The sequence below is a fragment of the Lagopus muta genome, chromosome Z (assembly GCF_023343835.1).
Source record: "Lagopus muta isolate bLagMut1 chromosome Z, bLagMut1 primary, whole genome shotgun sequence".
Taxonomy (NCBI): domain Eukaryota; kingdom Metazoa; phylum Chordata; class Aves; order Galliformes; family Phasianidae; genus Lagopus; species Lagopus muta.
The window spans coordinates 48,839,040-48,854,198 of NC_064472.1; the positions used below are offsets into that span (position 1 = coordinate 48,839,040).

The following is a 15,159-nucleotide window of genomic DNA, read 5'->3' on the forward strand; positions in this document are numbered from 1 at the left end:
TAAATAATTATGATTACCTTTGATGATACTGTGTTATGACTATTAATTTGTCATAGTTGAGACTGCAGAAAAGCTTAATTACAACAGTAGGTCAAAATATTTCTTGCCTCTTTCTGCAATTCATCAGGCTGTGAGCACAGTGGAAATGAAATCAGCAGAGCTAAACTATGCAACGGAAAGAAAGATTTGCTACCAGTAAGAACTGGAAAGGTTACAGTTTTGTTTTGTTTTTTTTTTTTTATGAGAGGAGCAGTAGCTATGAGAAAGCAGTGTATACTGCTTTGTATTCTCAAAGCAGTAGCTATGAGAAAGCTGAAAGCAAATATAATCCTGCAAGAGTTGTAAATTGGGCATTTATTTAATAGTGGATCAGAAATAAAAACCAAAACATTACAAAGATTGTGTCAGCCCCAGTAAATTAATAATTTAAGGGTCACTTACAGTGACAAGTTTTTGCAGATTATGTCCAAATATTAAGGACTGGGAGATCAGGAAAGAAGAGTGAGCTGCATGCTTTTTTAATGGAAGCTTTTTTCTATAATACAGAAAAGTGATTATTTCTACCCCAGCACTTACAGAGTCACAGAGTAGTTGATGCTGGAAGGTTACCCCTGGAGATCATCTGTCCAATAGGGCCACCCAGAGCAGAGCGCCCAGGATCAAGTCCAGGCAGCTTTTAGAGGTAGAATCATAGAATATGATGGAAGGAACCCACAAGGGTCATCTAGTCCATTTTCAGGCTTCACACATATCCACCCAAAATTCAAGCCCTATGTCTGAGAGCATTGTCCAGACACTTCTTGAGCTGTGCCCAGTGCCCTGGAGAGCGTGTTCCACTGTCTGACCACCCTCTGGTGAGAAACCTTCTCCTAATACCCCCCTGACATTCCCCTGACACATCTCCATGTCGTTCCCTGTCACAGAGAGCAGAGCTTAGTGCTGCCTTCCTCTCCGTGTGAGGAGCTGCAGCTGCCACGAGGCCTCCCCTCAGCTCCTCTGCTCTGGGCTGAGCACAGCCGAGACCTCAGCTGCTCTTCACATGTCTTGACCTCCAATCCCCTCATCACCCTCTCAGCAATGTGTGTCAGTGCACCATTGCCCGCACAGCACAGGATTTCTTCCTGGTGTTCAGAGGAAACCTCGTGTATTCCACTTTGTGCACCCTGCCTCCTGTCCTTGCATTGGGCACCCTCTGTTCTATCTTTGCTCTCCTTTCAGCTATTTGTGTGCATTGTTAAGATTTCTCTCTGTGTGTTCTTTTTTCGAGGCAAAAGAAAAGTCCCAGAAAATGTCTAGTTTTAGGCTTAATTTTGTTTATTAATATCTTCATTTTTGTTTACAGATTGTCTGATTTTCTTGTTTCCAACAGACATTTCTCTACTCTTTATTTCTCTCATTATTTTTATTTCTTTGCCCTTACTGATGTTTGCAGCAGCTTTTAATTTGTTCTCATTTGGAAGTTCAATTAAATTGTTGACTTTTCCTTCAGATCATTAACAAAGCTGATAAATGAAAGCAGGCAACTTCAGTATGTTGCTCTGCGTTCTGACACTTTCACTAATCTTACAGGAAATGTCAAAAATACGTCACAATACCTATAATACTTCAACATCTTCATCAGTGACATAGATGATGGTATTGAGTGCACCCTCAGCAAGTTTGCGGATGACATCAAGCTGAGTGGTGCAGTCAGTACACTGGAAGGAAAGGAAGCCATCCAGAGGGACCTGGACAGGCTGGAGAAGTGAGCCCATGAAAACCTAGTGAGGTTCAATAAGGCCAAGTACAAGGTGCTGCACCTGGGTCAGAGTAATCCCAGGTCTTTATACAGACTGGGAGAAGATCTCCTTGAGAGCAGCCCTGCAGAGAAGGACTTGGGGTCCTGGTGGACAAGAAGCTGGACATGAGCCAGCAGTGTGCACCTGCAGCCCAGAAGGCCAACTGTGTTCTGGGCTGCATTAAAAAAGGGGTGGCCAGCAGGGAGAGGCAGGTGATTGTCCCCCTCTACTCAGCTCTTGTGAGGCCCCATCTGCAGCACTGCGTCCAGGCCTGGGGACCCCAGTACGGGAAGGACGTGGAGCTCTTGGAACAGGTCCAGAAGAGGCCACTAAGATGATCAGAGGGCTGGAGCACCTCTCCTGTGAGGAAAGGCTGAGGGAACTGGGCTTGTTCAGCTTGGAGAAGGCTCCGGGGAGACCTCATTGCAGCCTTCCAGTACTTCCTCTACAGGAGATGTGAGGTGATCTCTCAGAGGGATGGAAGTGTTCCCCTAGTGTAAACACATGATTAAATGATACAGTTCCTAGATGAGTGACTTATGAAATGCTTACAGATAATTTTTCTGGTGGAAATTGTTGCTTTAAATGATGCATCTGTTTCCATTATATGGATGCCTGGCCTACCCCTCTGTGGGTGTTAACAGAGTAATCAGAAGCAGAAGCAACCATGTAGTGTCTCAACTGTTTGTCCTGCCAAGACATCCATACCCAGTACATGTTCTTTGACTGGGGCATTTAGCACCATTGTGGCAAATGGGATACTATTTCCTGTTGTTAAAGTAACCTCAGGTGAGGGGGCAGGGTGAGATTTCCCCAGAGCTACAGATAGCTTTGTGCTCATTTGGCACTTGCTTTGACAGATGAGAGGCAGCAGGCAGTGTGGACAAGGACACACTTTTAAGTGGTGCTAACTTTTGCTGTTGTTTAAACAGTGCTGATGTTTTGGTTCAAATCTGTTTCTGCTGGTGGGACCGGCTCACACAAGATCTTTATGCATTTGTTTCCTTGTCAGCTGTGTGTTAACTATTGGTTTTGCTGACTTTTCTTTATTCACCATCCCCTCTATTTCCCTAAAGGCATCTGCAAGGGCATCTGTGTTCCCAGTAGTATTCATGATTGTTGGTATGATCAGAGGTTTCACTGAAGCAGATGCCCCTCTTAGAAGGGCATCTTTTTTGATGCTTTTCATTATTGATGCCCTTTCCAGGCTGGGTCCTGTAATTACCACGCCCATCTGCTGCACTAGATTAATATCTCTTTCTGTTGTACACCATTTTCCTAAGGATGACACTACTTCAGCTGGATCTGTATAAGCTTTTAAAAGTGTTAAACACAACCTTTGATACAGCATGGGTGCAAAAGCATCTTGCCTGTAGGGTTTCCAGGTATTTCCTAACTGAGCAAAGAATCATAGCATGCCCCCACAGTGTCTGATCAACACTGGCAGTAGGGCTTAATGGATCCTTTTCAGCCACTAATAAGAAGATAGATGCAATGTCACTATTTGAGGCTCACAAAGCCATTCTGGTACACCTTCCCCACTCTTCTGCTGATATATCTCTGAAAAGTGGCTTAACTCTTTCGGGATATGAGCGTTCATGATCTCTGCCTTCCATCCTGCTGCTCCCCCATTCACACAGCCTCAGAATCTGAAGACTCAGATTCTTTCAAGTAATTTTTTTTCCTTTGAATTTTTCATGATAAGAGCACAAGCTGGAGAAGTCAAAACTTCACTTTTCCCATATCTGCAACTTCATTTGTTAGCAGTATGTGCCACTAGCTGTTTTACAGTGCATTGCAGCTCACAGCACTGCTCTGTCTGTGCAGTAAGTACTTCTTGTGCGATCACCTTTGCATCTTGTAACTCTCTTACTGTAATGCATAGTGCTGTAACTTCACAGTCAGGAGTTCTAGGATTGTCAAGAGCTAACAGCCATCCAAATCTCCCCGGTTACTGGCAAGAAGACTCTGATGCCATTCTCCTGGCAGTTTGCACACAGCTTCTTCAGTCATCTTGGAGTTAATAACTGCTTCATCATCGACTTTGGATCCCACTTCCAGTGGAGGTATGGTAGTCAGGGAAGCAGCCAGGCAGAACCAGCATTCAGTGGTGAGATGTTCTGCAACACAGAGAGTCCCCAATGCCACCTCCCCGGTCCCCTGCTCTTTTGCCAGCCACTGTGTGGCAGTTCCTGAATCCTGCCTTCTGCTCCACAATTGTGAGCCAGTTAGACAGGAAGAAAGAACCAGGCTAGACCTGTGGCTGAAGTGGAATGAGTGAATTTATTGTCGTTACATTGTCAGATCGTCCCTAAAGGAACACGTGAGCATAGGTTCACAAGCACAGGGAATGTAGGCAAAGTCCATGCTAGAGGCTTACTGGTCTGCTGTTTATGCCTGTTTATCAGTTGTTCACTCAAGCGTAGTTTACCACCATGCTGTATTCCCAGCTGCAAGGTCACTTGAGCTTATTTACATTCCTCACTTCCATTCTTTTCTCACAACATCCTTGTTGCCAGTTTTTCTGCTTTTAACTCATTTCTCCTAACAGAAACTTCAGCTTTATTAATGTGAATTCCTTGGCTCATCCTTGCTGTAAAAGCTTCCTGCACGCACATGAATTTTTGTGGTTCCAAAAGCTACAGCAATCTCATTACTTCTGCTGTGATCATGACACTTAAACAGCGTACAGTAACTTCATCTTCCTTCCATATTGTCTATTTCAGGTTCTACACACAAATTTTTCAAAATCCCATTGCTCTCTTCTTCTTATTGCCAGAGGAGTGCTAAACCTTTTATTTTACCTTCGTATTTTTATTTGTGGATAGAAAACCTTTTGCAGAACACAAGTAACTTAGAAAGGGAGGGAGGATCAAATTATTTGGTAATGGTGAATTTACATAAAATGGATAGACATGGCCATGTGCTATTCCTTTCCATTTTTTACTTATTATAATAAGTACAACTTATTAGACATAAGGTTTCTTACATATTTCTGTTGGAATACTTCTTACATATTTCTAACTGCAAATCTTGCTTAGCTGTCTAGAGCAATTAGAGTAAACTATCGTTCTTCTTAGCTTTAGATTTTTTTCTAATTCTTATAATAGACTGTTTTTAGAATGCTAAAGTATCTTAACATGTTAGTAATCATTTGTTTTTAATCTTTAAATGTAGAGAGATATACTGCAAGGTACAAGCTACAAAATGTTTTTTTACTCTGATGAGAAAACAATGTTAGCAAACAGTCATTATGTATCTGTGTCAATCTCATTTCCATTGCTAAATTACTATGTTACTGCACCATCCACTTGAATTTTCCCTCACTAATTAAGAAAAATCTACGATATGATGATGGCTTTGAATTGTAGTTGATCTTCCTCTCTTTGGTATCGGTTTTCTTTACGTGTTTCTCTTAAAAGAAACCTTGTCTTAAAAGAAGCATTCCAACCTAAGGAGAAGGATTTTAAAATACTTTGTTTTTAACTGGGACTTGAAAAGTGCGGCAAATTCTATTGTATTCGTTTATCTTTTTCTATACAAAGTGTGTAAGAGACAGAATGCTGACCTGTATTAGAATTATGCCCTTGAATTTCTTGGTTCCTCGAGTGCTTGTGATGTTACGTGTCAAATTTTCATGCTCTACTTTTCACTGTAAGTGTTGAACTGTTCTTAAACTACAAACAGAGCATAATAATATTAAAACTACATTTTTTTTTAACAAAGTGATATACTTCTTTGCTAAAAAGCTTAATCATAAAATCAGTGCTAAATACCATGCTGCTTTTGACATTTTCCTTAAATGCATCCTGCGGGCTTTTCTATCTGTGTTGTATAATTGTTTATCTCTTCACATACTCTAGGTTTTTAGACAAGTTAAACCAACATTTAATGCCTCTGTACAGAGAAATGAATGATATTTTGACATTGTGCTAAGGAACAGAATAAGCAAAAGATTCAGAACAATTCAGAAGAGAAGCCATTCTTTTTATAAAAGGGCAAGGACAGTCACTGTAGTAAGTTTTGTGTCATCACATAGAGTGAATAAATCCATGATATTATCACATGAAGAATGTATGAGTTAATACAGTCATATAAACTAGCGTTGTGTTTCATCTTAATGGCTTCTGTGAATGCAGTACTTGTTGAAATTATTGCTTGAAAATGTTATTTGACTTACTGTGAATAAACCATCTTCCTGTATATCTGCTTTTGGAAATGAAAGATGCCTGTGACTGTAAAAGTCCAATGCAACTTTTTCAAGTACAAAATGTAGACATCTGTTCTGGACCCATCATGGATAATTATTCATCTTGGTTAATTACTTTTTGGACACCCGGTTTCCTCCTTAATTCCACTGGATATCAAATACATTTTGAAGCAATATATATTTTTTTGAGTATCATAAGCATAGCTGTATTTTCTGTTAAGTATGAGGAAAAAGCAGAGGCATTTAATGCCTTCTTTGCCTCATTTTTCAGTAATAATGATAAATTTGGAGTTGCCCAGTCCTCTGAGTTGGGGGACCTATGTTTGGAGGAGCAGTAACTTTCTACCTAGAGTCTCTGGAAATGTAAGGGAACATTTCTGACAGCCCAACATTTATAAGCCTGTGGAATCTGACCGGATTCACTACCAGAATGCTGAAGTAGTTACTGGATGTTGTAGTTGGACTCTTCTCAACAGTTTGCCAAGGGATCTTGGAGGCTGGTGGCTGAAGGACAGGCAACGTCAGTAGTTCACAAAAACATCAGTGTGTAGACCTGCTAACAACCCTTCTCTTTTAATCAGATAATGGACTATATTGGTTGAATTAAACATGCAGAGGGAATAAACTGATCCTGTTCACTAATTAATTACTTGCTTTTATCACTTAGGAGCATTTTAACTGCATGATCCAGGGAGGAGATATAAAACAGCTAATTAGTTCAGAGAGGCAATCTGTCCTGCTGCTTTAGTAATGAGGAATTCACTCTTTTGATTTTCTTTAGTTGATGGAATTCCATTCGAATACTAGGTATCAATTTCTGCGTAGTTCTTCAGAGGTGGAGTCCTTTGAGAAAAGTTTAAGGTTTATGTCTTCTCTGATGGATACGAATCCAGATGGTAACAACTCTTAGCAAAGAGGAATTGCTTCTACTTTCACTTTGACTTGCTATTGAATTCTTAGTAAAAGCCTTACATGAGCTCTCTCTAGCAGTTTCAGCATATCCAACCTGTGTTAGTGACTTGTAGTCATTGCCCTGTTTGCATTTAAGGAGCTACTTAAAACTCAGATCTCTGATTTACAAATCAATTTTTATTTTTTAGTTGTTGGGGAAAAATTTGTTTCTGATAGCACTATGAACTTCCATAATTATGATATTAAACAGTGATAGTCATAGCTTCTCTTTTAGTAAGGAACTTGTTCTATAGCAGCTCCATGGAATTTGTGCCTAATTTGTAGAGCTTTCACAATGTGAATTAAGGAGTATTTGTTGATTTTCTGTGTTTAAGATGCATGCTGATTTTATGGAATTGCTGCAGCAACTAGCAAATGCTGCATGGGAAGAAAAACAACGTCCCACATGCAGAGAGAGGCACCTAATTCCATGCAATTATATCTGCACTTTTTCAGGATGTTTGCTTTAGGGACCATTCAGGAGAAGAAAGTGAAACAAATAGAACATTGATTTCTCTTTGTATGTTTTTTACAGGCTATCTAGAAAGTGTGAAGAGTTACTACAATATCTAACTGAAATGATCTGTAATAGAAATTATCTGTAATGACTTCATAGCTCTTTCTGTCACAGACATTATATGTATACATGTCATGTACACATGTCACTTATGTCATGCGCCGTACATAACAACTCTTGAATGAAACCCCATTGTGTGTACTTTGTATGGAAGGTTACAATGCAAAGGGTTTTCTTTAAACTCCATATCAGTGTTATATTGGAGCTTTTTCCTTGTATCGGTATCAAATTGAATGAATTAGAATCCTGGAATCTGAAAAAAAATTAAAGCTGTAACTTATAGTACTTCATATTACTTTTTAAAATATCCTTTAATTTTTTTTTCAGATTCTCACTATAAATTCTGTAGTAAATCATAGTGATTATTTGTCTCATATTGGGATAGGAAAATATGAATATCATCTTTATGTCATATATGAGGAGAAGAAGTGCAGAAGCTGCTTGGAATATGTTGAAAAATCATAGCAACCTCTCAGAATAAAAAGGAAAAACATGAGGTGGCTAATGTAATATATTTTAATATGCTCTTAAGTGTGCAAATACAAATAGGAACTCTGGATGATTCAGTAGATGAAGGAGATGTAAAATAAGAACAGAACTGCTAACAAGATACCCTAACTTTCAGGGCCATTATAAGACATAGGAATGAAATAATAAAATAGATGAACAGACTGTTAAGAAATTACAAGAGAGAAGGGAGAAAAGAACCTGAAAAACAAGTTTTCAGTGGATGTAATTTCAAAACCTGAGGCTGTTGAAGGTGGACCACTGAGAATTATACTGTACTCATACTGTTTTATCCCACCGAATGGTAAGGTACTAGAGGTGCAAAGGAGTAGAATTTTTGGTGGGGTTGTCACATCCCAACTGTGTGGAGGGAGGAATGACTGAGATTTGCAAATCCCCATGGTTAGATTAAGGTGAAATAACACTAAATGTGTGTACACAAACATCAGCTTTAGTGGGAGATTTCTAGAAAACAGCTATCCTGCAGTCATTGGCTCTCTTACAGGTGCATCTAACTAAACTGTGTGGATTTATGAAAAATCAAAGTAAGCTTTGCATTACTTAGCAACTTTGAGAGGAAAAACATAAAGAAAGATCAGGGGATAGGGGAGTACCCATCTTGGATGCAGCATTGGACCTGCCAATGAGGCTGTTCTGTGTAGAGTCCCTCCTAGACTTGCACATGCTCCTCTTTACTGGCCCAGTTCCTGGACTTCTGGAGCCTTTTCTTGCTCCAGTTCCAGAATTGGTTGAGTGACAAGAGGCCTCTCCTCATGACTTGGCTCTTGCTAAGCATTGTACTGGACCTTTCTTTCAGCTCAGTTACAGGAGAGGCTGAGATACAGTCAAGGGAAGATTAGGTTCATCCCCATGGCTAAACTGTCTTGTGTGGGGCTCATCACTTACAGATAGCAATAAAAAATTCTTCTGTGTGTGATAGATGGGTAACTGACAAAAACAAAGCATCAACAATTTGCCCAGAAAGATTGATGGTGAACTTGACAGTTGTGTCCACCCTCACAAGTTGCAGTCTATTAGCTAGCCACTGGCCCGTGATTCCTCCCTTGGAGCTTGTATGCAGGATGTCAGCTTGAATGGTATCATTCTGCAACCCACTCCTAAAAAATAGACAGCTTGAAAATCACTTGCATGAAGCCAACACTTCTATATCTGCGGTCTTTTAGAAGATCTAGTGTTAATTTATGTATGTCTAGAAGGTAGTTGCAAACTTTACCCACCTTCTCGTATTCCAATTTGATTTTCTTGGAAATGTAATAGGAGATTTTTAGTAATAATGACAAACACTTCTTCTAGATGATCCTAAAAGATAAATAAAATTGTAACACATGAAACAGACAAGAACTATGGGAACTGCATTAAGCTTTGCATACAGGCATTATACTATTTACTATATATTTTCCCTAATAATCCAAATTATGAGGAACAAACTTAAGACAAAAGCTCAGCGTTCAGCTTTTTCTGAATCTTACTCGGAACTGGTTTAAATGCTGGTCTGACTCAAGTAAGGAGATGTGCGTGGTTTTAACTAACTCTGTAAATTTTCTTTCACATATGACATACTCCTTATAGCAACTGTCACAAGATCTAGACTAAATGGAGTGAAATGGTAAAAAAAAAAAAAAAAAAAAAAAAAAAAAACCCTTAGATGAAATATAACTGGAACCTCAGCCATAAATACTGGGAATGTCATGGTGATACATTTTAATTGAATATAAGCAGTAACAAATTGATACTGGAACTGAGCAATATCCCATACTAACATTAAACTATATACAGTGGTACATGTTGAGCTGTTCTAGATATTTGTGCATATCTTCAGCTGCAAACTATGATTTCAGATGTGTTTTTAAGGAGTGCAGTTTCCTTAACTGCAAGAATAACTGAATTTGTAATAATGTAGCATGGCGCTCAAGAGGCATAAATTATCTTACTGGCAGCAAAGCTGTGTGAGTCAGCTGCAATTTAAATGTTCAGATCAAATTTAATGATTACCTACAAACAAAGGTTCTGTACGTAGCAAATAATGCGGTGCAAAATCAGTATGCATCAACTGATCAAAATAGTTGTAGACATAGGAGCTGTAACACCTGTATATATGGATCAAGACTTTTACTTAAAGATTTAGTTCAGACCAATGTCCTGAGTGTCACTGCCATGCAGAGAGCTTCGAGCTGTTTGTCATTGGTTCAGACTTTTCTTCCTGCTGTAAGTATGGACACAAATTTGGTGCACACTTTGGCAGAGTTCCAGGTTAGTTTCCTTCAAAAATAATTTAGTTTCCATGCTCCAAAATCACTCTTCAAAAGCAATGAATGTCCATTAAGTGTGCACAGGGGATTCACTTCAAAATGGCTACATCTCCAATCTAAAATGTGAAAGCTAACGTAGTTATTTCCCATGGAATATTAGCTATCTAAGGTAAAAGTATCCACTGTATATTTATTTTAACAATACTTTGCCCAGGAATTGTAGCTACTGTTACAATTCAATCCTATTAACATGTTTTTCCTCCAAAAAACTTGGTATGTATTTTGTTACACTGACTGGAATTATAGCAGGCATTATTCACTGTTTTAATATAATGTGAAATTATTCAATGTAATAAATGTATACTGCATTGATAATACATTATTTTCATGTATTTGTATCTCAAACATGTGCTGCACAGAAGCTACATTAGATCTTCTATCAGATATTACTACAGCCTCTCTCCTAATCTAGAAGGTTGTATTTGAGATGAGAGAGAGAAAGGGAGGTTGTTGATTTTTTAAGTTTTTCACCTGTCACTGAGCCAAAATGCCTTTTCCTGTAATACTGAGTAGCTTTATTTTTAATGGCAATTCTGATTATAATACATGTAAGGTGTAAGAGCTAGTTCACTGTTTTTTCTTGGTTTTTTTTGTTTTTTTTTCAGTGTCTTTTATAACTGTGGGAAGATGTTTTAGGCATGTACTTGGAATTCTGTTTCATTTCACACAAAATCTGATCTGCTAACATGCAGATTTGCTTCTCCATTCAGCTGCTCCTTCCTCCTCACTGCAGTCCTGCTCCCATGTTGGCTCCCCTCACACTGCCGTCCCTTCAGAAAATATCCACCTACTCTCTGGTGGTCTCCCCACAGGCTTCTGAAAGCCTGATCTGTGTGGTGCCACACTCACTTTCATTGGCAAATTGAGCTGTAGTAGAAAAGACTTGCTAAATGGTTTCATGTTTTTCTTTACATTTTCCCTGACTCTTAAGTAGGTTTAAAGTAGATTTAAACATGTAAAAATGTGGAGTTAATGTTTCTTGTTCTAACCTAGGGATCTGGCTGCAAGGAACTGCTTGGTGGGTGAAAGCAACATACTGAAAATAAGTGATTTTGGAATGTCTCGTCAAGAGGATGATGGAGTATATTCATCATCAGGCTTAAAGCAGATTCCTATCAAATGGACTGCCCCAGAAGCCCTCAACTACGGTAAGGATGTATCTGTGACTTCCCTGCAGAAAGTACCTGCAGTACAAGAAGCAGAAGGGCTATCCCATCCACAGTATTTTAGTATATATATGGTTTTTCCTTGTATTCACGTCAGGTCAAAAAGATTTAAAATACTTTAGTGGTTCATCATATTTAAGTGGTATATAAAGTACTGTTCTATTTTTGAAAGGAATAAGGCAGCAATTTGCTGCTCTTATGTTATTACCGAGCACTAAAATAATGCTCTGGCTGTGCTGCCGACTGGTTCTAGCGGACTGATTTGTTCATCATCTGAATCATTACCAAAATTGCTGGCAGGTTCTGCAAATTTATGGCAGTGATTGCTCTAGCGTTTCTTTGGAAATGGTAGAAAATGTTAATATTCCGTGTTAGGTAAATCATTGCACTTGAGAAAAATGAAGACTGCTTTATATTTTTTCAAATTTAGCTTTTTTTTATTATTATTATTACTTTTTTTTAACCTGCACTTTTATATAATGCTGTGCTGCTCTCACTGGGGGAAAATCCATTATTTCTGATTAAGGAAGGTGGTCCATACTATGTATTTCAGATGCAAAACAGAAATAGAAACTGTAGCATTTAGCTTTTTAACTTGTGAGTGAAACTAGAAAATACAGTTTTCTAAGTGAAATGAAATGTGAAGAGTCAGCATATTAAATGGATGATGTCATGTTTTTAATTCAGTCCTCTTAGCCAGATCTTTATTTGAGTACTTAGAAAAATATGTTTTAAATACTTGAATTGTCTACAAATATTTTTGGCCATCTCTTAAAGCTTGAGTTTAAAATCCTGCATTGGAAATCATAACTTTGCAACTTGACAGGAAAATGCTTCATTTAATTAGCACTTTTACAGAAGTTAATGCCATAATACAGTAAAGCAGATATGTCCTTTGTAAGGCTAAAAATAAATGCAGTTTCAAAAATTGATCCTATATTACCAGTTATTCTCTGGAGTGCTAGTGTTGCTGGTGGTCACTGTGGAATACACTTTCTATTCTGGTGTTTGTTTGTTGCACTACAAGAGGTGTTTTGAAAGCTTTATTTTACTGTTTCAAAAGTACATACAGTATATTTGATATAAAATGGAAGCCCATTGCTCGTAGCCTGATGTTGTGTTCCAATGAACTACATAAAGTAGGAAACAGTCTTATTATCAATACCTTAATTTGTGCTCTGAGACTTTTCTGCAGATTACAGAAGAAAGTGCAGTTGATTAAAATCTACTTACATGGTGTTTCCTAAAATGCACCTGTACCCAACCAGCTTGGAGTAGCTTTCTGTAGTGTTGGGAAAATCAGCAAGTTGTTACAGCAGCACAAAGTCTAGTTGGAGGCCTGCAACTAAGAGTGTTCCCCAGAGGTCAGTACTGGGTTATCCTTATCAGTGACCTGGATGAAGTAATACACTGCACCATCAGCAAGTTTGCAGATGATAGAAAGCTAAGAGTAGTTACTGACACACCAAAAAGATGTGCTGCCATTTAGGGAGACCTTGGCAGGGTAGAAAGTTGGGCAAAGAGGGACCAACAAGGGCAAAAGTGGAGTCTTAAACTTATAGGGAGGAGTAACCATCTGCATTAGTATGGTTTAGGGGCTGACCTGCTGGAGAGGAGCTCTGCAGAGAAGGATTTGGGTGTCCTGGTGGGCACCAGGTTGGCCTTGAGCCAGCAGTGTGCCCTTGTGGCCAAGAAGACCAGTGGCATCTTGAGCTGCATTGAAGACAGCTTGGTCACCAGGTCAGGAGAGGTGCTCCTCCACCTCAATTCTGCCCTGGGGAGGCCACATCTGGAGTACTGTGTCCAGTTCTGGAATCCCCAGTTCAAAAAAGAACTTCTTGAGAGAGTCCAGTGGAGGGCAACAAAGATGATGAAAGGCCTGTAACATCTTGCATACAAGGGAAAGCTGAGTAAACTGGGTCTCAGCGTAGGCAAAGGAAGACTGAGAGGGGATATGATAAATGCTTATAAACATCTGAAGTGCAAGGGTCAAGTCAGTAAGGGTAGACTTTTTTTGGTGATGTGCAGGAATAGAACAGGGGACAATCAGCAGAAGCTGGAACACAGAAATTCCATACTAACACAAAGAACTTCACTGTGAAAGCAAGTGAAAACAATGAAATCAAAACACTGAAACCGGCTGCCCAGAGAGATTGTGAAGTCCCCTTCTCTGGAAATAGTCATGATCTGTCTGGATGCCTACCTGCGCAGCCTGCTGTAGGGGTTCTGCTTTAGCGGGGTGGGGGGGTGGGGGGTTGGACTTGATCCATCCAAACCCTACAATTTTGTGATTCTGTGAAAATAAGCCATCTTAAATGTTTTTACTTTCAGCAGTCTAATATATGATATTCAAAAAGTGGTGCTAGGTTTCTGGGTATTTTTGAAGGACTATATTTTCTGCTCCCTTAAAAGATGCAAGTAAAAATAATGGCTAAGTGTTTTACAATCCTGATAATGTGGTCCTTTATACTGCATTATTTTGTGTGGGTAACACTGAAGGCATTTATGAATACCAGACTGAACAGAACTAAATGTTCGGTGACTCAAAGCTAGTTGGAACCACTGTTCATGTTGGTTCTTAGAGGAAAAGTATAAGAGTTGGGAGAAAAAGAAAGGTAGGGAAGTTTGGCCATTGCCTGAATGATACAGTGCTTAAGAAAATAAGAAAAGAGGGTTTTTTATCTCTTCTTTTTTTTTTTTCTAATGGATAGTAGCACACTTGGAAGGCAAATTAACTGTACAGAACACGTGTTTTTTTGTTTTTTTTTTTAAAAAAAAAGCTCATCACATATCTTGTGTTTACTGAATGATTTTAAGAAAAAATGTTAAAATTATTGGATGCCAAACTCTGAAGAGAGTTGATATACAGACAAGAAAACTAATCTTACTACGAAGAGCACAGTGAATGTCCATAATTACCATCTACAAGGCACACTAGCTAATATAACACAGCTGGAAGCGATACTTAGTTCAACAGTAAACTGAACTTTCTGACGTCAGAGCAGTTGACTTATCACCAGCTGTCTCTAATTTACATGTATTTTATTTTCCCTTTTTTGTCTAGCCAGAGGTGGCTTAGTTTGCTTAATCTAATGGTTGGAGATGAGAAACAATGCATTCATAAGCATGCATGTATTTTTAAGACCGAAGATACACATACAATGCAATAATATGTTACAGAAATATAAACAGAAAATTGATGAAAGAACTGTGAGAGGTGGATTTTTAAGGTAACATTTTCACAGATCATGCTACAAAGGGCCTGGATCCTTCACTTTCTGGTGCAGTGCCTCTTTTAATGTGAATACATCAGAGCCAATGATCCAAGATCTCTTCTTCTTCCATAAAATCAGGTTTTCATTACACAGAGAGGTTTGGAAGTCAGTTATCAAAGTTTACTATCTTAGAAGGATAGTTGGAGACAGTGGAACGAAGCAGGTCCAGTTTTTTACTTTTATTTTTGACTGATTGGTTGCATCAGTTCTTCAGTATCAAATTAAACAGGAGTTGAAGTCCTTTTGTATTAAAAGATATTTTTTTTTTACAGCAAGAGGTAAGTAATTCTTAAATTACCAACAAAGTAATTGATATGGTAAGGGTATCTCAACCATGTGCTTTGCGTAGCAAGTCTATTTGTCAA

General features: G+C 38.7%; 1 protein-coding gene across 3 annotated transcripts in view; it reads left to right on the forward strand.

Annotated features, from left to right (window-relative positions):
• FER (FER tyrosine kinase) overlaps positions 1 to 15,159 on the forward strand; it is a 176,051-nt gene that overhangs the window by 148,073 nt on the left and 12,819 nt on the right. For all 3 annotated transcript variants that reach the window (XM_048931375.1, XM_048931374.1, XM_048931376.1), the window contains one exon: positions 11,347 to 11,501. In XM_048931375.1, the coding sequence (XP_048787332.1) occupies positions 11,347 to 11,501 (155 nt within the window). The remainder of the gene's footprint in view (positions 1 to 11,346; positions 11,502 to 15,159) is intronic.